The sequence below is a fragment of the Chamaea fasciata genome, unplaced genomic scaffold, assembly GCF_029207755.1.
Source record: "Chamaea fasciata isolate MVZ Bird 193981 ecotype frontalis unplaced genomic scaffold, bChaFas1.0.hap1 SCAF_5, whole genome shotgun sequence".
NCBI lineage: Eukaryota > Metazoa > Chordata > Aves > Passeriformes > Sylviidae > Chamaea > Chamaea fasciata.
The window spans coordinates 56,685,994-56,709,863 of NW_027094090.1; the positions used below are offsets into that span (position 1 = coordinate 56,685,994).

A 23,870-nucleotide genomic window follows, 5' to 3' on the forward strand; every position below is an offset into this window, starting at 1 on the left:
TAAAATAAGAGCACAAGTAACCTTGTTTGAACAGAGTTGCATATTGTGCACTTGTGTTTGTGCTCTTTGTCAGATTTAAAGCAAGAATAAAGTTACTTGCCTTTGATTTCTCTGCTATGGGCAGCCTTCTGCTGCTGCAAACTTGGCACTTGGAAACGATTATAGGCCCTGAAAGAGATGCCCAGACACATGCAGCTTTACTAACTAGAAGACTTAAAAGAGACTTTGAAATGAGCAACTGCTAAATGACTTCTTTTGAAGCAAATCTCTTCACATGGAAGCTCCTTTTAATTTCCCCATGCACTTCAGCATTCTTCTCGCTTGGGCTCATGGGGAATCTCCAGTCAGCACTGAAACTGGCCATCTATTGGATGTGGAAATCAAATGTGGACTCTGAAAATGATCACGGTGCTCTGTGCTTGTGAGTTCTTGCTGTTTGTCACGACCATTTGCTTGTGCTGTGGCGTGGCTGCAGCTGCCCCTCCGACCCTGAGGAACAAATCAGTTTCAGAAGGATAGGGGGTAGTTTGCATGCGTGTGTTTGTGTTTTCAGTGTCTCTGACAGAGAAACCCTGCAGTCCAATGCAAGTTTGCCAAACCTTTCCGCTGAGACCCTTTTCCAGCTCACTGTTGAGGTGCAGCTCTTGCAGTGATGGCAAGTGGTAGGGGCTCCCTCTCCCAGCCAGCTGGGAGATGTGTGCAGCCCTCACCAGCGCTCTGGTGTGGGGAGGAAAGGTGACTCGCTTGTGCAGCAGAGCTGGAGAACCCAGCCTTAAAAATCAACAACAAAAATAAACAAGGGAAAAGGCTTTCAGTGGGCTAGCACTGTGGGATGTGCCGGCCACTTGAAGTTTGCCGAGCGCCGTGCTTGGAGCAGGCTTGTGAGCGGGGCGTTGTGTCTAACACAGACAACCTTTGGTCTTAAACCTGGGCTCTTGAACTGTGTTCCCCAGCTGCCTTCCTGATAAGGATATCAAGTTACCTGGAATACAGGAATGCAAAGCTGCATCAGCAGGTTTCCCAGCTCCGGGTTTGCATCACTTTCTCCAGAACACGCTGCAATTCCAGTGAACAGCCTTGTTTTGCTGCCAGAAGGCTAAAGGAAACAATTACGATTAATTATTTTAACCTTATGTAAATCAAGGGCCATAAAACTTCCCCAGATTGTCTGAATTCCTGCATATCTTTCTAGAGTAACCTCTAGTCTTCAATTAAGGACGGCTTGGGTCAAAGCATTCACACTGTTCCTTCATGATTGATTGTTCTCCCTTTTTTTAATATTGTGAAGCACAATGAATGGATCTGGCTCCAGCTGGTAAACTTAGCTGCAAGCTGGTAGAACCATCCTCTTAAGCCTTATTCCCTGTTTCATTACTTAGGAACATTCATGTTCTGCATTTGTTTCCTCTTTGATAAGATGAACTCGTTGGTTTCTTCTTTTCTTATTTGCTTTTATTTTGAGTCAAGATTTCCCTTTCTATAGTGATTCTTGTAAGTCTCTGAACCTTCTCCAATGGTTCCACTTCCTTTTTTTTTGAAATTTGGTGGCATAGGAATGGAGCCTGGCTGTGGCCAGTAGCAGCTGTATCCACCATGAGCACGGGGAAATTTGTGCCTCACACGTCTCTGTCTTCTGAAGTCCTCAAACTTGTGTGCTCTGGGTTTTGCAGAGAGCACAGACTCGTGCAGCAGGTTGTGTGATTGCCCTGAGGCTGTAGTACAAAGCTGGGGAGGGTGGGTTGAGCTTTACAGGCACACTTCTTTTAAATATGAAAGAAGTTTCTCATTTAAGGAACAAGTACAAACTAAAGAAGTCCTAAATAAATAAAAAGGACAAAATTTCTACAATACCTCCCTGGTGTTCTTTGGATGCTGGCCCACAGCATGGGAAGGCCATGCAAGGGTCCACAGTGCTTGGCTGCACCTGGAACTGTGTGAAACCCCAGCACTGGCTGAGGGCTGAATCTGAAGTACATCAGGGGTCTCCTGCATTTGGGGCTTGGGCACACATCTGCAGTAATTCCTCCTTGGGACCCAGTGCTTGTGGTACCTGTCCCACAGATGTTCCTTCAGCCGTATCTCTCCCAGAGTCCTGGGGTCTTGGCTTCTGATTGTCAGGCGCCAAGAGTGACTTGGAGCCTTTTGTTTGCACCATAAGATACTTTTATTTTTGTTTTTTCTTTTTTTAACTCCAGCATTACTTAAGATATGTCTCTTGTTTATGGCTGCTTACCAAGTTCTCTGTGTTTTGATTTTGTGACCTGACCTTTTTGTTATTTGCTGCCCCTGCTGATACTGCATTATCTGCAGCCTTCAGTGGTGGTGGCTTTTCCTCTCAGGTCACTGATAAAATATTGAGAGTCTGGGGCCAAGAACTGATCCCTGTGGGAGTCCACTGAAAACGTGTGGCACAATCAGCTCATTTGTGTTTCACATCTGGAGGTTTCTGATTTCCTTGTCACACTGAATGAGGCCTGTTGACTTCATCTCACTCTGGCTTTGTTTGTGTAGCCCCAAGGCAATTGCCTCACGGTACAAGGGCTATTAAGCTTGTATAAAATTTACGAAGCTTAATTGTCAGTTATTGCAGAATTATAAGCATAAATTAGATTTCTCTTCCTTTTGGAAGTTCTTTGGCTCTTTCCTTCTCTCTTCCCTTTTCCATCTCTTCCCTTCATCAGAAATGAATAATTGGTAGGTTAACTTGCTGTTACTTTGGTTGCCGTGTTTACACTTAAATATTTTCATATTATTTCTTACAGTCCTTTAGTATTTTCTCCTACTGAAAATAGTTTCAAGAGTTCCTTGAAGCTCTATTTAGACTCTTCAGATGGAAGTTTTCTAGGTCTACTAACTAAAATGGCCAACTTCGAGTAGCTGTTTTTATAGTCTCCATTATTGTTGGGATAAAAGTCATTTCATTACCATCCTGTGGGATGGCTGTATCATCTGGTCTTATATAAAAAGTAGTAATTCAGAACCACCCCCTCCCAGGAATATTCAATTAAACATTTTGATCTCCTTTTTTCTCCCCCCAATAACTGTAGCCAAGCAATGGCCTGATCTGTAGTTAACATTCCTCTGGATCCTGACAAACTCAGAAGCAATCTTTCTCCCTCGGAATTGCGTTTTCTTTTAACTCTTTCTTGGTTTCTAGATTCTGATTTATGTTAATTCTTGGTAATTTTTCCTTTCAGTAGCTCAAATATATAATATTTATGTTCCCATGGTAAGCAGGTTTGTTTTCCCTGTGTGGTTTTTCTTCGCCTGCCATGGTGAGATGGCAGTGGTCACTCTGCCTTTCAGGTGGGGAGGAACAAATGACAGAATGTCGAGAGCAGTCACAAGAGTAAACACTGTAATAGGCCCAGATTTAAATGGCAATGCACAAAAGTCAATGACTCCTGGCAAAAATACACAGCTGGGGATGGAGGAAGTTCTTGCACAATCTTAGTATGCTGCTTATCTGTCATTGGTTTATTTTATCCCTTTCCAGGTGCTGTGACTTTGACTCTTCCTGTTGTTTTCCTTCTGCTCCCTTGCTGTTCTGGCTCTGCTCCTCCAGAGTCTTTGCCTGCAGTTTGCAGCTTCATTCCAAGTTCTGCTGCTCTTCTTTATGTGCTGCAAGGGGATGAGTAGCTTGGCCTCTCTTTCACCTGCTTCGGAGCAAAGGTTTGGAAATGGAAGGTACAGAGAGGAGGTAGAGGTAGAGGAGAGGGGTGCTCTGAGTTGGGAGAGGGCTAAAAAAAGAAGCTGAAATACCAGTTCACAGACAAATGATGGCAACACTGGTTTGAAATCTCCCCTGTATTCCTAGGACTCATGAGGAGAGAGAGCCACCATACCTCCTGCTAGATGACCTGTTCCACAAGTCCCTGCATCTCTGGAAGGAAGCAGAGAGGAGATATAAGCACACAAGTTTGTTTTTGTTTAAGACTTGGTCTTACCATACTGATGTATCCATCTACTGCTATCTTGGGTCCTGAACCTTAGTCCAGTACCACTCATGGTTTATTTATTTATTTTTTATAAAACTGAGTGGAGTAATGTTTACTGGCACTGTGACAAAAGGCTTGTCATAGGAAATTGGAATACCAGCCCTCAAGTGTGGAGTATCTTACAATGATTTGTCCAGATGCATGCTACACCTGCTTGTACGTGTATATTTATTTGATCTTTTTCGTGTCCTGTCTGCTTTTTTTCCTTCCTGCCGATTTCAGTAGGGCTTCAAAACAAACTGTCTGCCTTTGACACGAGTAAAAACCGAGTGACCCACCCACGCTCCTGTTTTGCCATAAGACGAAATGCATCTTCCCTCAGGAAGGGTCCCAAAGTACCAGTGCTGGTGGAAGTACTGATCATTACAAAATGAGGTGCCAAAACCATTTCTGTGGCTTCCTGTGTGAACTTCTGCAGAGTTAAGGCTGTACAAGTGCAATGTGGGTGTCCTGAAGTATCCATCTCGTGATACAGAGGACCACCGGGAGTGGCTTTAAAATGCAAGGGTTTTTGCTGTGGGATGCATTTGGTAGGGCTGGCTCATCTAAAGCAGCTCCAGTGTCATGGTTTCAAAAAGCATGTAGAGGCTAGGGATGTTCTTGGTGTTGTCATCATCAAGTGCTGTCACACTGCTCTTCATTAGTTTGCTGGGGCAGTAGCAGGTTGGACATGAAACTTCCTGCAAAGTTGCAAACTGGAAACGTTTTGGCAGTCAGGGATGGGAAGTCTGTGATGATCCCTGCTGTTGATGAAGTCCTAGCTCTGTGTGCATCCATGGTGTCTGGGCTTAGTGCAAGCTCATGGGAAGGGTGAGAGGTAGGTAAGATAAAACCCCAGGATGTTTCTACTGAAAGCAAGATAGAGGACTTGTTTGGAAAGGTGTTCTTCAGTGTGGTGGGTTGGTTGACTGATGAGATCACGCGCTGGAATAGTATCTGACACACAACCCACTTTTGTAGTGCACTGTACTTAATGTGTAACCCTCAGTGATAGCAGCACTGGACACAAAGTCCTGCCAGTGTGTTTCTCTTTTTGCCCTCATAGTAGATATCTGTGTGATAGAGACACAGGTCCTGCTGGGCAGGGTCTAAACCCTGTGGCAGCTGAGGTCATTGCTAGTGAAAAGCTGCTGATCCTTGAGCTCTGCGAGGGTCGGGCAGTTCATCCTCCTGGGTGGGGCAGTATGACCTGTTGGTTTCTTTACATTCGTTTCACAAAATCACTCCACTTTTTTTCTCCTTCCACTGTGCTCAAGCACCTGTTTCTTGAGTTCAAGAAAGGGTTAAATGTGCGTGGTGTGTTTTTTCTTTTTAGAACTATACACACATCTGCAATTTCTACCATTATGTGTATGAAGTTTTGGTAGCTTTTATAAAAACTAATTTATATTTTCCATAATCAACTCAGGGTGTCTGCGTTTAGACACTTGATAGTCTGGCTCTTCAAAACTGAAGAGTACCTAAATAAACATTGAGGAGCTTAAATTTGTGTCTTTTCAAGCCTCAGCTTTTATGCTTCTGTTCTTAAAAACAAACAAGCAAACAATGCAGCAACAATCCCCCCACCCAGTACAATAAATCTGTAAGACAAAGCCTACTAACTCTTTCATGAAATAAAATGCCCAATCTCTCTTTAAGCTGCCAATAGTGATCATAAAGGCTTGCTTATTTTATAATAACAGACAGCTTTAATTAAAGAGCAGGATTTTGATGGGTGGTGTGTAGGTTTGCAGCCAGTGTTAGGAAAAAGAAAGAACGATGGCTCCTGCAAGCTGGAACCCTGCCATTTAAACTTTGCAACCATTAAAGAAGAAACACTTTTGAAGGAAAAAATTAGGATTTTTGTTTTAAATGTCAAATGTCCTGTCAGTCAGGACTAGCAAGCACCGCTGATTGAGCAGAAGTTGTTTCCTACCTACATCAGTCAGACTAGTGAAAGATCCGCCTTTGAAAGATACTAATTTGGTCCTCAGGGAGGAGGCTGTTGAGAACACTTTAAACATGAAACAGCTGAACTGAGAAACATCTGTGTTCTGCAGGAGGCCCCCTGCACTAATGGAAACCTAGATGTGAAATTATGGTTTTTCTGAGGTCTCCTAACAGTATCAGTGGTTATCTTTTCCTCCTTCCTGTTACAATTCTAAAGTCAGCTGGGAGTTGGACTTGATGATCTTTATGGGTTCTTTCCCATAACTTGAGATATTCTGTGATCTCTAAGGTGCATGGAAGACTAGTGGATTTTGTTTAAAATACAGGAACTGTGCTGGCTGTGCCCTTTACAAAAGGCCCATCTGTGCCCATCAACAAGGGATGCTGTTACATGATGTGACATGAGGCCTGAGATGAAATTTGTTTGCTTTCATCCCCTCCCGTTTTCATGTTGCAGGGAGATATTAAATGCAGCCAAGTGCAGTGTGGCCAAATGGTGTAGAACTCTCCTATATTGTTAAGATCTGTCTCCTGTCAAGAGGGAACTGGAGCAAACATGTTCTTTTAAAAATGGCTGTAAGTTGAGCCAGCTGTGCAAGAACAAAATGTGTTATCCCTGCTGCCAAGCTCTTGGGCAGCAAAGAAGACAATAAATGTCCACCATTGAATTGTAAAATTCATATACAATCCGAAAACTTTCTTCACTGTTTATTTTTTGGCTTAACCCTATGAGTTACATGGAAGACAGTTTGATGTAAAACTTGCAGTAAATGCAAGTTCCTTCTACAGAGCCTGGAGGGTTTGCCCCTACTCTTGGTGGCCTGGAGGCTTGTGAGATGCCGATGGGTCAGTCAGGCCTGACTTGCAGCCTCTGCAATCACTGGGGGTAAAGAATTGTGACCCTGCTGCTCACTGGGTGAGGAGAAGGGCATGGGGACAGGTAATGGAGAGGTTCAGTGTTCTGTGCTTCTGCCGCTCAAACTGGCAAATAGAGGATGGGGGAGTGGTGGGGGGAAGAGCTGAGACAAAAGAACAGCTATGTCTGACCTGAGAGCTTAATCCAAATGCTTACTTGCAGCACAGTAATGTACTTTGAGGTCTCAGTCAGGGACTCGCATGGGGGGAGCCTTTTTGAAGGGCTTCCAGCTCACTGACTCACTGCTCTGGCCCCAGTGACTCACTCCTCCTTTGGCTTTTCGGGGAGAGGGTGGGAAATAGCAAAACATGCACCCAGTCTGTTGAAAAGTTAGGCTAGATCCAAGAGCTATGCACTGGGAGAAGGGCAGGGGAGTGTGAGGAGGATTTTCCTGTTTTGCATGATTCCCAGGAGGCTTGGGTTAGGAATGAGCAATAGCATCCTTTTCTCTTCTTGCAGACAGTGGACTTAAAGACTGAACTTGAGGGTTGTTTCTCACCCTTGCCTCAGCTGCACAAGGGCTTCTTTCTTGCTTCGATTTTTGTTTTTCTTTCTTTTAACCTATATTTTGTCCTGTCTGTTTAGGAGTTTAATTTAGGTTTTAGTTATCTTTTTTAATAAATACAAAATCCTTTTTTCGGTGGGGGGTTGTTAAAGAATAACGTGAAAGAATATTTTGGAAGACAGGCAGGGAAGTAAGCATGGTTCTTGAAAAATTCCCCAGAGAAGTTAAAAAAATGCATGTCTTTGCTGGTTGTGGGGTGGAAATATTTGAGTGTTTGCAATGGAAATGTGTGCATACATGTGTATATAATGGGGTGGATTATAAGATTTGCTCAGCATGAACTTCAACATTTCCAACTGTGTAACCTGAGCAAGTTGAGAAGATGTGCAGATTTAATTACCATGTAAATCTATTAGCTCTGAATTTCCTGGCATTTGTTTTGCTGATGACACAACCTGTATGTTATTCACTTAGTAGATTTTTTTAAATCTGTCCACATTTTTATTTTAGTGCTTAAAATGAGTTAATGCTGGTGTGAGAGACCAAACAATTGTCTCTGCTCTTACAGTGGATCTCTTTGCTGGTTTTAAATGCCAGTTTTGTGTTACTCTTCCTACTCTCCCACAAATGAGGAAATTTCAGGATAGCTCCTGAGTAGACATTAAATGATTTTACAGTATAATAAAGACATAAAACCTAGGCTGTTAGTACCTAGAGGTGGAGGGTGGGATTTCTTTTTTTATGAGTGCCGGTTGTGTACCTGACAGTTCCTCCTGTGGAGGGGTGACTGATCCCTCCAGGATGGGGAGCCTTTGGGGTGAGCCAGGAGGTAGCCACTAACTCCCAGGAGGGTAATATCTTGAATTTGTTGGTGGTTATAACCCTGGCATGTAACCCCTGGCTGCCTCGCCCTGGTCTACTGTGAGAGCTGGGATTTTTGCAGTGTGCAAAAGGTGCTGTCACTGCAGCTCCCCTCTGGCATGGCTCTGCTGGAAAAGGTGGGATTGTGCTGCTACACTCGGTGTGTGGGGCTTGCAGCTGATGCAGTGCATTTTCCAGGCTCAGCAAAGCCTGCTACTTGCTGAACAATTTAAATATAATTGGGAAGTGTCATTTGGGGCTCTTGACTTTGGATTCCTTTTTAATGAGCTCTTAGAAGGTCGGTTTTCTGAAGATGACTTCAATTTTTAGGCATGGTAATGTCTTATCTTCAACCAACCAGCTGGGCTAGTGCTGCTCACGTTTGGCTTCAGGTGGAGAAGCCAAGAAGCCAGCACTGCCATGCACCTAGCAAAACCCTGAGTGTTTTGCTTCATAGATCTTCATTTGATCAGACAAGAAGGAAAAAAATCCCTGGTCCCTGAGGCAGTTGGAGAAAAGGGCCTTTGTGTGGCAGGAACAGGCAGATGCTGTGGAGAGCTGCAGCCCGCGGCACAGCTGGTCTGCAGCCAAGTAATACTTTCGAAGAGCTATCCAAAAATCCGCTGTGCACCCGGATGTGAGAGCTTTCCTCTGTTTGCGTACTGCAGTGTGATGTCTGGAGGTGTTTGTGTTCCCCAAAAACACCCAGGATATAGGCATGAGCCAATGTCCACCCAGATGAGTGCTGAAACTCCTCAGGGCTGCAGTTGTCTTTCTGTATGGAAACAGGAATGCTGCTGTTTTGTTTGTCTTTTCAGAGTTCTGGGGGAACGGGACGCAGAAGATAAGGTTACATCTGTCCTAAATCCCTGACTTCTTACAGAGGTTAAAATCCCAGCTGAACATATCTCTTTGCTATGTGGTGAGAAGAGTTTAATAATTCAAACAGGCTCCTTGTACTAACACATGTCTGCAATTAGTGCTGGGGCTGCCAGTGGGCTGTGAGGATAGCAGGAAACTGGCAGCTGAGCTGTCTACAGTGGTATTAACAACAAAAAAGGAAAAAAAGAAAGAAAAGGGCAGATCCTCAGTGCAAGTGCTCTTTCCTCTATTTTTTGATTTTTTGTAAGGGTGAAGTCTGCGTGAAGGATGCCCAACTGAAAGCCATAGGCAAAGAATTTCCTTCTTTTGCAAGCAAATTTATATACAGGTTCTCAGGGTCAGTTTCCTTCCCAAATTGCCCTTTCCTGTTCCTGAGTTCAGAGGTGGTTGCTACTGTGTTAAAATTGAGGGTTATTCTGGGGCTTTCCAGCTGTGGAAGTGGCTAATGACCGCTGAGAGTCATGTGGCAGCAGAGAGGAGGAGGAGGAGGAGGATTGGCAATGGAAGAATGTGCTTTGAAAAGACAGAAGGAGCAGCTTAGGTGTAGGTGGAAATTTTGGGGAGCTGGAGGTCTGGCTGCTCCCAGATGGTTTCTGTGTTAGCTGCTGCTCAGACGCCTTTTCTTCTTTAGTTCTCTTAGCAAATGGAGCCACTTTCAATGAGACAATTGTTTTATTAAGGACAAAAAGTGATCTAGCCTTAAGCATTCACTGTAGTAGAGAAGTGTATAACATATGAAAGATTGTTGTAAATCAAGGAGGCTGTGATTTTTTTAATCAGAGAGAGAAGTCCAGATCCCTAAAATTGTCTGTTTGCTGAGTTCACTGGCTGCACAGTATGACCTGTGGCAGTCTCTGTTGGCCAGTGTACAATGTTATATCACAGACCATTAAAAAGTAACTTGAGAATTATAGTGAAACTAGAAAATATTTTAGAAATCAACCATTTATTTGCTATCAGACACTTCTGTTATAAATGCATATTCTTGCTCACAGCTTGCTGCTTTGCAGCTGCACGTGAAAAGGAGAAAGCACAAATATTGACAAACATGTTGAACATCCTTCCCCACCTCAAGGTCCTCTTTCTCTCTGGTTTTCTGAAGTTGAATGTTTATTTTCTCCTTTGCTACTCCTGAAGTGGTTTTAGGAAAATTCCCCATTCGGAAAGGAAAAAATAAATAAAATTGGATGGACCTAACTTCAGTCAAATGGAAAAGTAAAGTACCATTTGATAAGCTTTTATTCCATATCAAAACAGTGATAGACAGAAGGCTAATAAAAATCTCGATTTGTGAATTTGCCAAAAATAGCTGAGTAGCCTGTGGCCATGTTTCTTTCAGCTGAGTCTGTTAAATTAGAGCATCTAAATGTTGTCAGACTAAGTCAACATGTAGGTATGATATTTTCAAGGATGACATCCTGAAATTGGATGATGCTGGTGTTAAAGTAGCTGCACGTGGAACCCATGGTACAAATATTGTAGCAGCCACATTACAGCATCTGCTGCTCATCAGTCAGAGTAATGCATGCAAGAATTAGAAAGAAGAAAATGCTCCAGCTTTAGGAAAATATGTAAACAAATATAACTGACTCTTGCCATTGCTCCAAATGAAGAGAAATGTGTGCACTGGAGGGAAAAACATTGTCCCTAAGAAAGGCACTGCTTTTTTCTATGTTCATCCTTGACTTCTTTCATGGCTGGGAAGTATTTCTGTACCTTGTTTACACATTAATGGCTCCCTTCCCTGTTTTACTCAGTGCCTTTATTGATGTACCAGGGTACTCAACTACTCTTGTGCATCCTTTTTCTTTTTAATTTGTGTAGTGGAGTGTTGTAGTTTATACTTTTATCCTTGTTGGGAAGCACCTGTTTGTGAAGTGCTAGTGAGTCCTTGGGTATCAAAATTAAAATAAGCGAGGCTTTATAAGGTGGTCATGACCCTCTTGCAGAGTCCTCTTAGAGTTTATTAGTGTTATCATTTACAGTAAGTAAATATGAGGCTACAAATCTGTTTTGCCGTTTGTAAAGGCTTTTCTTGAGCTAGCTTGTTATTCCAGCGTAGCAGCTGTGGTCCTCGGTTTATTGCCTTGTATTCAGTCAATATTTTCTTTTCCTCAGTGTCGGTCAGAATTGACTCAAGACTTGCAGATTTTGAAAAAAAATACAGTTAGCATTTGGAAGAGGTGCTTGCACATCCAGGGAATTCTGAGAGCTGGCTGTGCTCAGGGTTTTCAGCATGAGGCTTCAAGGCCACAGGTGCTGCTGGAGCTGTGAAATGCGAGTGCATGAGGGTGTGAGCACACCGCTTCCCTTGTGGTTTTATACAATATTGACTTGTTTAATTCTTAATTTAGCCTACAGGAAGCTGAATCTTGAATTTCAGTGTTTGTTTCTGCAGGAGAGAGCACGATGAAGAGCCAAGATCAATACTGCTTGCAAAAACTAAACAAATCAAACAAACTTAGACTTTTATAGCATCATGCCTCAGCCGACAAAGATTCCTATATAAGATGGTAGATAATGCCTCATTGTTCAGAAAATCTCATTAAAATTCACTGTGCAAGTTTTTTTATACTAAAATAGAATTCATTGTGTGAATGAGATGAGCAGGAATGATTTGTTGCTGTGCAGATTTTTCATCTGTCAAAGATGTGTTTCTGACATTGGAAAGAAGATGAAGAGACTAAGTTTTTTGCTACTGATGGGAAATGCATTGGAGTCTGGAGGAAATAGATTGCAAGGTTTGGTTTGTGCTCATTTTGAATAATAAACAAACAAACACTACATACAGATCTAGCATGTGCTGCTGGTGTAATGAATTCAGTGCAATAGACAAAGTGGTAATTAGTAGTGGCTGTCAGGAGCTTTAGCTCTGGGGCCTAGAAGCTGGATATGGGCTCTAGGTGGATTGCTACTTCTAAAATATATACATAAATCAGTCAGGAAACCCATTTTATAGCAAATGTGTTAATTGCTTGGCTGCGGATGTGCATGGACCCGTTTTCCTGGAGCACACGGAATGTTCTGCACAGCTAAAATAGTCAAATGTGGTGTCAGAGTCTGTGCTGGAATGTGTTTCATTTTTCTTCTGTGCTTCAGTGAACATTAACCCCCTATATTCTATTCCACACACAATATGTTCTGGTGTTAGATCCTGCAGGATCTTTTAGTCTGTCTGAGGGAAATGTGCTTTCCTATTTTTGGTGGTGCATTGTAGTGATTACCTTTGGAGGAGACTGCTTCAGTACATGAGTACCATGCTTCAATTTTCCATTTTTGTTGCAGTTTAATGATAGGCTGTTCTGTTGTAATGTACGCCTCTGAGAGGACTTTTGTTCTAGCTGTAGGTCTTCAGCTTGAAGTAGTGATTGGAGGAGGGGGTTGTTAGACAGGGCTGGTGGATCCTGCTACTGACTGGCACGGACGACCAGGGCACACATAGAATTGTTATGATCTATTCTCTCCCGTGGTTGGCATGACTGACAGGCAAGGAGATAAACTTTCCCCTGCCTTTTTGTTTCCACAGCACTTCACGGAGTTCCTGGATGAATTTTCAACTGATGTCCTAGGCCAGCTCTTGAATGATCCCTTCTTGTCTGAGAAGAATGAAATAATGGAAGTGGAGCTGTCGCCGGCATCCCCAGCGCCCCTCATCCAGGCTGAACACAGCTATTCCCTCTGTGGGGACTCTCGACCCCAGTCTCCCTTGACCCACATCTCGACTGATGACAACTTTAATGAAGGTACAAAACAGTGAGCCCATGCTCATTTGTTGTGATGATGCAGTAATGATATGCTCCTGGTGGAACTGTGGCTGTGAAAAATGGTGATGCATAGAAAATGATGAAAACGCATAGCATTTTTAACAATTATCTGTAATTCAGCAGTTATAAACATCTGGAGGGAAAAAAGGGAAAGGCAAGAATGGTGGGAGGAGGAGATCCAACCTTCCTGTTCTGGTGTGAAGTGGTTGGTGGAAGGGCAAGACCACGAGTATCTGTTCACTATAAGGAATAATTGCAATGCCAGACTTTGACTCTTAATAATTGGTTTATCTTCACCATTAGCTTTACAGTGCAAAGCAGTGGAGTGTTAAGCTGCATTACAACAAAAGGGAGAGAGATTAATGCTTGTGGCTAAGCATTGACCAGCTAAGCTGTTTGTGAAGATCCACCAGACAGGTCTTCAAAGGCTGACGGTTTTGTAATCCAAAGTCCTCTGTTGGAACAAGATGAAATCTTTTAGAGATTTTACAAGAGGGCAACTGATAAAACCTATGAGAAATATTTTTCAGTGTGGGACAGGATTTTTGGAAGTGATTGGGAAACATCATCTGTAGAAGGTCTTCCATTTCTGTATTTCCTAGCTGTTTTATGTGAATATTTTTAAATTAACACATACAGGGGATGTTAATTGTGGAAGGGAAACAAGCATAAGGAACATCAGAAACGGAGCTTTTTTGGAAGTTAATAGGGAGAAACTTCAAATTAGGCTAAAAGTGAGGGGAGTTTCCTTTGGGGAAAATTCCTGAAGAAATTCATTCTGCTGAGACCACTGTACTAGAGCTGTAGTCAAATGATGTTTTAAAAAGCCAAGAAACATTAACAAGTGGATTTAAAAATAGAAAATGGATGGAAAACATTTCGTCTTATGTTCACTCTGCAGAGTGTTTCATAAGAGAGGAGGAGGAGGAGGAGGAGTTTTTCTTGGTGTTTGGAATTTTATTTAATTTTAACCCCAGAATCACACTCATGACCTTTCTGCACCTATTGACTTCAAAACAGTGAAGCTCAGAGAAATACTTAAGGAAATTGCAGTTTTAGAGTGAACCTGGATGTCTGATAGATATTCAAAGCCATCACCCTGATGATTTTTCATTCCTTGAATCTGTGAGAGCAGGAAAAGAGGATTTTGTGGATGGGAATACTGCAGGGCTTTACAATGGAGATTGAAAGCAGCTCTGTTATTAGACAGTGAAGGTACACAGTGCCTTTGACAACTCTGATGAAGGCCAGTCCCCTTGGTGGGGTAAGGGTACAGACACTGGGAGCACCAACGTCCTCTTGGGGACCAGAACGTACAGAGTTTGGAGGAGGAGGAGGAGGTCCGTAGGCTCCAGCATGATCCTCTGCCGCTGGGGAACTGGGAGGGGTTTTGTGGATTGGCAGGAGATGAGACATATATGGAATGTCCAAAAAAATTTGCATTCTCCAAATACTCATCCCAATGGGCAGACTGGTGAGCTCTTGTAGTGTTTCCATGCTTTTTCCATGGCGAGGCATGGTTTTTGAGCTCCAACGTGCAGGGAGAAAGAGGGTCATAGTTCAGCACATGATCTTCAAGACAGGTTTAAGCCTTTTGGTGTCTATTTCCATCTTTTGTTTTCCTCCCCCCCCCCCCCCCGCCAAGTCTCCCACCACCTTATTGAAAATGTTATTTAGTGTTTCCTCTCAGCCATTGTGGTGTAGTGATTGGTTACTCTGACTCCATTTTCCTGCAGGGGAACAAGTAATTTCTGATGTGAGCTGTTTGTTGCTGGCCACTGCCTGACCATTACTGTAATTTCTGCAACTGCTGAATTTACCTATTCCTGTAATTGTAAATTTTATATGAAGTTTTTCTAAAAAAAACCAAACCTGCCAGAACTGTAAACCCTAGGAAACTCATAGGCCTGGGTTTAAGTTTTCCGAGAAGTCCCGTTAAGTTCAATGTGAGAACACATTTCAGTGTCCATAAAGCCAAGGTCCAAACATTGGCTTTCCCCACTTACTCTTCTGACTTCACTGTACTGAGGCCCTTTCCCCAGCTTTGTACAGAGTAACTTTTTTGTATACTTGCAGCCTGTTTCTAGTGTGGGCTCTCTGAAGGTGTCATTTTTATGGCACATGTGTACAAGGCATCTGGCATTTAATGCATTATTTAGTTTCTCCCCATGACGAGACTCTATTCTTAGATTCAGTTTTGCATAAACTTTAAAGATCCTAGAGGGAGAGAGATTTACAGGCTTGACCTGCCTTCTTGCAGCTGGCTGATCACTTTTGTTTGCCTGAACTGGTGAATAAGGCATATAGCCTGGGGAGGGCTTCAGGCTGCAGCATGAAAAAGGAGGCTGTGTCCTGTTTACTAACTATCCACACCGGCTGCACTGCCACCTCTCTCCCACCAGTTTTCTGCTTTCTAGTTTTGAGCCCTGGGGTTTTTGAAACAACTGTAGAGTGACTGGAGAAGGACAGTGGGTGGCTGTGGAGTGAAAAATGCTCTTGAAAGGACATGGAGAAGCTGGGAGGGCAGACTGAGAATAGGGCTGGTGGGTAAGGGAGATCTCATCGCAGCCTTTTGAGGCACAGATTCCTTTCTGACAGCTGTAAAGAAATAGGGAAAGAAGCCTTAATTTTCTGTTATGGTTGGTGCAGGTTTGACTTCAGTTTTCCAGTCTCTGCAGCCTTTTAGAAAGGGTGGGCTTTCTAAAGCGAGGAGCAAGGCAAGACCCAAGTTTCAGCAGGCACTATGGTTATTCTCCTTGTGACTTGAGATGAGAGTGTAGGCTCCTTCCCTGCCCTCCCATGCTTGGTCTTGTTAGCGGTGAGCACAGACCTTAGGATCGTGGCTGTCCCTTGTTTTGGACATGTGAGATGCATAGGTGACAGATGAGTACAAGTAATCCTGATGTGTATCAGGAGTGTGAAGGCAGAGCCACCAGCATCGGTGTGGGGCTCTTCATCCTCTGAGATGAGTTCAAGTGCGGGGGGATGTTTCATGGTGGTTGTGTGAAAAACAAGTGTTTTTCACTTTGTGACAGCTGACCAATCTTATGGGTGCTGTGTCTCCTCAGATTGCACCCGGGTGGCTGGGTGCATTCCTTTCCCAGTCCCCTGAGGGCTCTGCTTTTGGGACTAGTCTGAGTCTCCACCTGCCCCCTCCTGTTGGTGTTTTCCTGCTCAGGAATGCTTTGAAGTTACTTCTGGATTTGAAGAGGCTTGTCTTGGCTGAAGGTTTGACAGACTGATTGCTGAAATGATGTGTTTCTGTTTTACTCCTAGCTATGCCAAAACTGGGGCTGGCCCCAGACTGTAACCTGTATTGTTACTGGGTTTTTTACTGCTGAGGTTTTTTTTTTAAAACTTGAGTTTTCTTTTTCAACTTTTAAACTTGGAGTCCATTTCCCCATACGGCTTGAAAAACACAAACAAATAAGGAACCCAAACGAACCAAAAAAACCCTCAAAAACATGACTCCCATTTCTCCAGTGCAAGCAGCCCTTCAACAGTATATCCAGCCCTCATCTCAGGCAAAGCTATGGAAAACCATTGCTTAGGGATGGAGTTCACAAGCAGTAGTCAAGTGTCATGCACTGTCTCTTTGCATAGAGGCACTGAGTATAGTAGGTCACATTACGTATCCTATTTTTTTTTTTTTTTAATATGTAGCCTTATATAGAGAGAGGTGCAATGTCCTGCTTCTGTCTGTTTTTCTCCAAATACAATGAGCAATGAAAATGGGAGTCTCTGCTGCACTGACTTTGGAGAAAATGGAAATGAACAAAGAAGTTCAGTTGTGCTTTCAAAAGTTGCTGTCAAAGCCATACTGATAATTTTTAGAGCATATTCCTGCAACTTATTTTCTGTGTAATTTTTTTTCTTTTATGTGTTTGTTTAGGAAATGAGGAGAAAGCCATTTAGTGGGAGTGGCCTGTACTTGAATGATTTTTATTTGGAAAGGTAGCAGTCAATCCTTGTCACCATCTACAGTGTTAAAGTCATAAAATCATAGAATACTCGGAGTTGAAAGGGACCCATAAGGATCAAGTCCAGTTCCTGGCCCTGCACAGGACACCCCTAGAGTCACACCATGTGCCTGAGAGTGTTGCTCTGTATGAGAACAACTAAATTTATACCAGAGCGTGAGAAGATTTTTGAACTTCTATGTATCTAAGGTCCACAATCTCAATAGGTCACTTGCATCAACCCTTTAACTCCTACTTGAGCGGCAGCATGTCTGAAAAATGTTAGTTTTGATTTAGAGGTGGGCGTTTACTTATGGTTACTGTAATCATTGTCAGCTTTATTTGCAGTCTGGCCTTCTTTAGCTTCCAGTCACACATAGATGAGATCTCATTATAGCCTTTGTTTCTTTTGAAGAACCATCTGTTCTCTGAAACCTCTTTCCTTAGGTGTTTGTAGGCTGTGATTAAGTTCCCTCTTGATTGCTGCTTGGATACAGTCTAAATGAAATGCACTTCCTTGATGTTTCCCCCTAGGTGGAATCTTCTGGACATTCAGCTATTGCCCTGCCTTGCTCAATACAGGGACCTTTGCAGTTCCTTTTTCAAGCTCTTTGTCAAGTGACTGCAGGAACTGATTCCCCAGGAATAGTTTCCCTGATGATACATATTATGGGAATACTCCTCCCACTTCCAGTCCTGCTGTTTGTGAAACCAGTGATCTCATTTTTTCTGTAGCATTGCACTGACAGCTTGTGCTCACTTAGTTATGTACTGTGAGCATCAAGTCCATTTCGTATGTGTTGAAGCCATAATACAGATCTGCCTTCACAGCATATCTGCCTTCACAGCATATGTGTGGGGTGTGAGGAAGAAAATTCAGACCTGAGAGAGAAGGAGAGAGAGAGAGAGAGAGAGAGAGAGAGAGAGAGAGAGAACTGTTTTACTTGACCACAGTGTTTCTGTGGATAACTTTCTCATACCTTAAAAGAAAAAAAATCATAATCTTATATAGGACATTTAATACTATCCAGCTTTAAGGCTGTATATCCAGCTACCACCTCAGTCTGTGCCTGACTCCCAGGTATATAAAGTTGATGTGTCTTTGTTTCTATCCTAGTAACTTTGATAGTGGTGAAAATTATCTGTGGGTTTTACATGGGCTCCATGCTGGTCACAGAGGGGATGCCGTTATGAACGATGATCATTTGTTATGAAAAAAGCTATTTCTGCTATGTATTGTAATTACCGTGTATCACTGCTGCTCATCTTTGCCCCTTTATTTCATTTTCCCTTCCTGGCACTTTAAAAAGGACCCCAATGTTTGGTAGTCAAACAGTATCTCTTTTGTCGCAGCAGTTCTGAGGGCTTGGGTTTCATTACTGGTGGTGGGAGCGTGTGTGCGCGCCGGGAGGGGGAAATGCCATCTGGAAAATCTGTAAGAGGAACTGTTTGTCGATGAATGTGGGCACTCACCTCCCAGAGGAGAGAGGGGGAGAGGTAGAGGCGTTGGAGTTCAGCATTTCAGGCGTAATAAACAGGGCTTGTGTCTGACAGGGAGCGTTATGTGAGCCCAGAGCTGGGCACTGAGAACCATCCGAACCCAGGGGATAGAGAAGGAAGCAGTTATTTCTCCAGAAAGGTCCTGTTTGCCTTTGGGAGGCTGGAAAGGCTCAGACTGCAAAGCTGGGGACACTGAACTTCCTTCCCTGCAAGTAGCATGTTCAGCAGCATGCCCAAAATGTGAGCATCAGCAGCCCTTTTGGGCTCATGGTGCGGAGCTGCTTCTCTGAGCCTCTTCCAAGAGGTGCCTTCCCTTTGCAGTTACCTGGCTCCCAGTTGGCTGCTGTTCTTCTGTGGTGGAGAGCTCGTGAGCACCCCTGGATCCTCCTGCTCCATTTATAGAGGCACTCCCCTCAGAGGGAGGATTCAGTTGAGGACTGAACATTTGTCCAAAGGGCAGCTTTGCACACAGAGACCCTTGGTGTAGTTTAAGCACCATCTGCATCCAAGTGTGTCATTAACATGTGGTGAGCTGAGACTGCAGATGGTTGTTCATGGCAGGGCAGTACAGAAGCCAGGTGGGCTGTGCATCTAGCCCTGGGGTGCATGCTGACTGTGTAAGGCCTGTCATGCCCCAGGAGGAATTAGTTGAAGCCCTACAGTTCGAATCTGTAACACGGCTGAAGAGGGAGGTTATTTAAATACACTTGGCTGGAGAGCACTTTGACTCATTAGGGAACTTTCTGCATTACCCTGTTCAGAGATGGCTTTTCTGATACCTGTGCAGAGCACTTTGCCTGATAGTCTGTGATCTCCTTAGGTTTTCAGTTTCGTTTTTCTCCAAGTTACTTTATCCGTTGCTTGAACAGTGAACTTTAAGGAGGAGGCAAAAGCTGCCTCTTCATTCTCACGATACAGATAAAGATACATCCCTTGATGATTCTAGAGGTCTTATTTGCACGCTGGTTTGACATGACATTCAGTGCATACATCTGTTTTCCGTGATGGAGATCTGTAATGGTGGTAGGGGCTTTTATTCCCCTTGAAGATTGGGTTCAGTGGTGCACCCTTCATGTGGGTTGTTTACATAGTGGTGTTATCTTACCTTTTACTGCAGGGGAAAAAAAGGTGAAACCCACGTTGTTTTTCTGGATACTTGCATTCTCTGTACTTGAGAGGAGTGAGGGTGAGATGAGAGTACATCTCTCATTTATTTAAAAATGCACAGTAAATCCACATGCAACGTAATTATCCAGCAATAAGTGTCTCTAAATTCTAATGAAGAGTGCTGAAAAGAATGTGGGGAGCAAAGGACACCATTTTAGTTATTTTTTAAGTTCTGTTTTTCTGTACATCTGTCAGAAAGGATGAAATTTAGTCAGTGTTGGAAAAGGTCTACTTTTTCACAGGAAAGGGGGTGATATGTTAGACAAGATTGAAGAATTAGTTGGATAGAAATAAAAAAGGAAAGCAAAACTTTCTGGGAACTCTGATATTAGAAAAGCTGTACAGTTGAAGTAAGCATTTTTGACCTTGTTTTCCACTTTTCCTACCCTGCCTTTCCGTAACATGTTCATGAAACAAGAGACGAAGCAGAATGTTGCAGTTCTTCTGAGAGATATGAATATCTTAGAAAGCTGCACCTGGTCTTATTAAGAGACTATGTGGAATTTTTTTATATCTGTGTATAAATACAGATATTCTAAAAATGTTTTCTATAAACACAGAAATGGTATATATTAATTATGACGTGTAAAAACACAGCTGTTGTTGGTTGTGTGTTTTTCGTGTGTGCCTAAATCACACACCCTGATTACAGCTACAGCTGTGACGCTTGGAGGAGCACATTTCTGTTGACAATCATCATCACAGTGTGTGAGCTATGCAGTGGAAGATGCATGCTGAACAAGTCTGCAGGAGAAGAGGCACAAGCTTGATGACAAAATAAGCACACAGAAGCTCTCTGAAGAAATGTAATTTTAGTCTTGGACACAGGAGATCTTAGGTCCATCTGTCACAAACGCTGGGTGGCTGTGATGAATGGGTTTTTGGAATGCCTGAGTTGAAACTATGATGCTTTACTTGTAGCTGTGGTAGATGCTCACAGCCCAACCTGAAAGCTCAGTGCATTCTGGATTTTGATCAAGTGCAATAACAGAGCTAAATCATCTGAAAAATCCAGTTCCAGTTGTCTCCAGTTGTCTCCAGTTGGCCATTTTAAAATTACTAGTTACTTTTTGGCCTTAGTCTCTCCATGTCTCACTTGAATTTTCAGCTCCACTGTGAAATGAATTCAGGTTGTGGAACATTTCCCTAGGAGGGAATGAAATAGCCCCGTGAGAACAAAATTTGAATTGTATTTGGTAAAAGAGAGTTGAGGCTGTGCATGAGACAGTGCAAAGAACAAAGCATGGAATATCTTCTCAATTAATGAAGCACCATGCATTCTGCTTTTTGGATAAGGCATGGGTTCTGTAGAGAAATTGTTTGGTCATCTTATTAAAACATTCCTATTTTTAGGTGCATATGGTGTGCAAAAGGACACTGAGTTAAACATTCATAGGTATTTCTTAATACCTGGGTGCTTTGCAACCTGAATGTTCAGTTCACATGTGCAATTTACCAGCACTAGTGCATTGCACATAGAAGTGTTGGCTGGGATTTTGCTAAGTACCGTGTGGACTCCCTAAATTACATGTTCCATGTGCCAAAATGCCTAGTATGCATGGACTTATGAAAGTGTAGGTAAAGGGGAATGCTACTCATCTAAGCACTGCAGGATAGAGTTCTGATGTTTGTGGAAAATTTCAGCTGGGGAGGGAACTGACAGCCAGGATCACTTATTCAACAGTGAACTGTTTTGAAGCCTGAGAAGAGAATTTTAAAGAGCGCCAAAGTGACAGTACTTAGGATGTGTATTTTCTTAGCCATTTGGAGAGCTAAGTCTCTTGTTTAGGCTTTCTTCTCTCCATATCTGAATGACTTGCAGCGTATTTTGTTTCACCTTTGAGGATGCAGTGTTGCCCTATTCATGTTTGTCTAGAATTCGTACCATCGTGAAGATTATACTCTCAGCTTCTTGTTTTGGACTGTGGCTCAAAAGTTCATGTGCATCTCCTGGATCATGTCAAATATAAATATAAACACCTCTAACTTCTTGACACCAGTCATTTACTCTTACCACAACACATCTTGCTTAGTTTGGAGAAGACACCTACCTCCTTTTTCCACCAGTGGGTCTCTTGAGCCAGCCCTTGTTGTCCTTTTCATTTCAGTATTTCACATGCACCTTCTTGCTTGTTCTCATTATTCCGTGAAACTTCTCTCGTGGTTCTCTATAACCCTCTATCAGAAATACTCTTGTCTTGGAGGGTATACCACACCTCTCTGTATTTTACCTCTTTGCCGAAGTTTTTCTGGTTTTGTGTTACATTCTCAAGGGCTTTGGGAGAAGGGTTGCCACTTTGCTCTGCTAGTACAGTGCTTGGCAGAGTTCACTAAGATGCTAAGGAGCTATTGTAAGAGTAAACTAAGAATGATTTTCATATAATTTCAACCTGCTATGCTCAAGGAGAAAGGAGAGTGGGAAATGTCCTTGCAGCTCTCTTGGAGGAGAGGAGGGATTGTTGGTGACTTCAGAAGCTAGAATGTGTCTAAGGACAGTAACCTGTAGCACAGCACTCCCTGATCCTGGTAGGGAATGTGTAACAGCAACTTGGAAAAGGCGGGGGAGGAGAGTATCAAGGTGAGATTTGACCAGTCCTCCATCCTTCCTTTCACAGGATTGTTCATCTGGAATGACAGCTGTCACCATGCATTGTAAGAGGCAGTGTCAAAAAAGTGCCAGATGCAGTTCTTCAGAATTATCTCAGTGCGAAACGCAGCGTGTTGCTGTCGCTGGAAACCATCTGTAACCCTACAGACTGGTTAGACTGGCTTAAAGCCTAGAATAACTCTGAGTAGTTTATGCAGATCTAAGTGGTGATGGCAGGGATGTCAGGTTAATCAGGAAAGTCAGCTTCCAGGGGAGGAAAAATGACGGATTCCAGAGGAGTGAAATGACCAGCATATCTTGCTGTCTTAGAGCAGCTGAATATTCATGATGAGTCTGGGGATTAGAGGTGATAAACATCATAAAGTGCAGCCTTAGAGGACATGCCTTGTTTTGCTGGTCATCCATGGCTGGATTTCCCTTCTAGTTTCATGATGATACAAACTTGAGAAGATTAAGGGCTGATTACTGGCTTGACTAATAGCTCTCATTTATCCATAGCCTTCACAGTAGTGCTGCCCCAAGGGTAGCTCGACCCAGAGGTGCAAGAGGCAGCAAAGGGAGGCTCTGCACAAGGTGGTGAGGGGCCAGTTTTGACACAAGTTATCCAAACAGGCATTTGAAAGTTGCATTTGCCAAGGGATTCTGGATTTCCAGGCAGATATCACTTTAAAGGTTTTACCTGAATGATGCATACACAGCAAGATGGGAGGGAGCTGTGCTCTTGTGTTTGTGAGTAGAAAGGCTCAGGGAGGGTTGAAAAAGAGCAATGTCCTCTCTCCTGAGTTAATATTTAGACAAACCTACCTATTTTTTTTTCCATAAATACTTCTATTTTTGCATTTTTGCATTTCCCAGGAAGCTTTGGGAGTAAGCTCTCCAGAAGCTTAAATATGGTGTTTAGCCCTTCTCTGCAGTTAAATCTGGCAGAGCTGCTGGCCTTGCTGTTCTTGAGCTTCTGATTACAGGATACATATTTTTCACTTTTAATTCCTTGGTGTGTCTTTACTCAAATTACCTCCTTCCTTGCCAGTGGTGGAGGTTAGGTCCCACCACAAAGTAATTGCTAGTACTGGAGATGTACATTCTTCTCCCTTCTTCCAGGCACCCAGCTTCTGCCCCGGTGCCTGTGTGCTCTGTGTGTGTGTGGTCTTAATGGCAAGGACACACAGCAGCACAGAGGCTGTGAGCCCACTCTTATTTTTGTTACCTGTTTGCAGCTGAACTCTGTTGACATCTCACCAGCTTGACACACTCAGCTGTGAATGAAGGGTCTTGTGCAGCCCAGCAGAATGCTGGTGGCACGGCCACAGCCCCATGGCTGCCTCCCAGGATGTTGGTGCAGCACGCAGTTAATTCAAAGCTCTGTTGCTGTTACCAGCCCTGCAGTGTATGTATTACTCTCTCTGTTTTAATTTCGTGTATGCAGTAAAGAATCTGCTTGAAGGCAGTAGAAAGCTTTGAAAGAAAGATCAACACTCTTTTTTCTTTTATGTATATTTGCTTTCATATTCCAGCTGCTCTATTTAATGGATATGCTTCTCGCAACTACTGCTCAGTCGTGGCAGAAGGAAGCAGTTCACCTGGTACAGGATATTCTCCTGCAAGAGGAAGGACTAAAGTCTTTCAGTTGGAATAGGAGGTTTTCTAAGGCAGAATTGCAATTGCCAAAAATGCATTTGGTTATTTTGTGTTTTTTAAAGGGATTGTTAATAGCCTTGTGGAATTGTTTCAAAGGTTGGGTCTTTCTAAGTTCTTGGTACTCTATTATACTTCAGATTTGG

General features: G+C 43.1%; 1 protein-coding gene across 2 annotated transcripts in view; it reads left to right on the top strand.

The window, feature by feature from the left end:
* Positions 1 to 23,870, top strand: part of CREB3L2 (cAMP responsive element binding protein 3 like 2) — a 74,890-nt gene that overhangs the window by 25,673 nt on the left and 25,347 nt on the right. For both annotated transcript variants that reach the window (XM_066183824.1, XM_066183826.1), the window contains exon 2: positions 12,618 to 12,834. In XM_066183824.1, the coding sequence (XP_066039921.1) occupies positions 12,618 to 12,834 (217 nt within the window). The remainder of the gene's footprint in view (positions 1 to 12,617; positions 12,835 to 23,870) is intronic.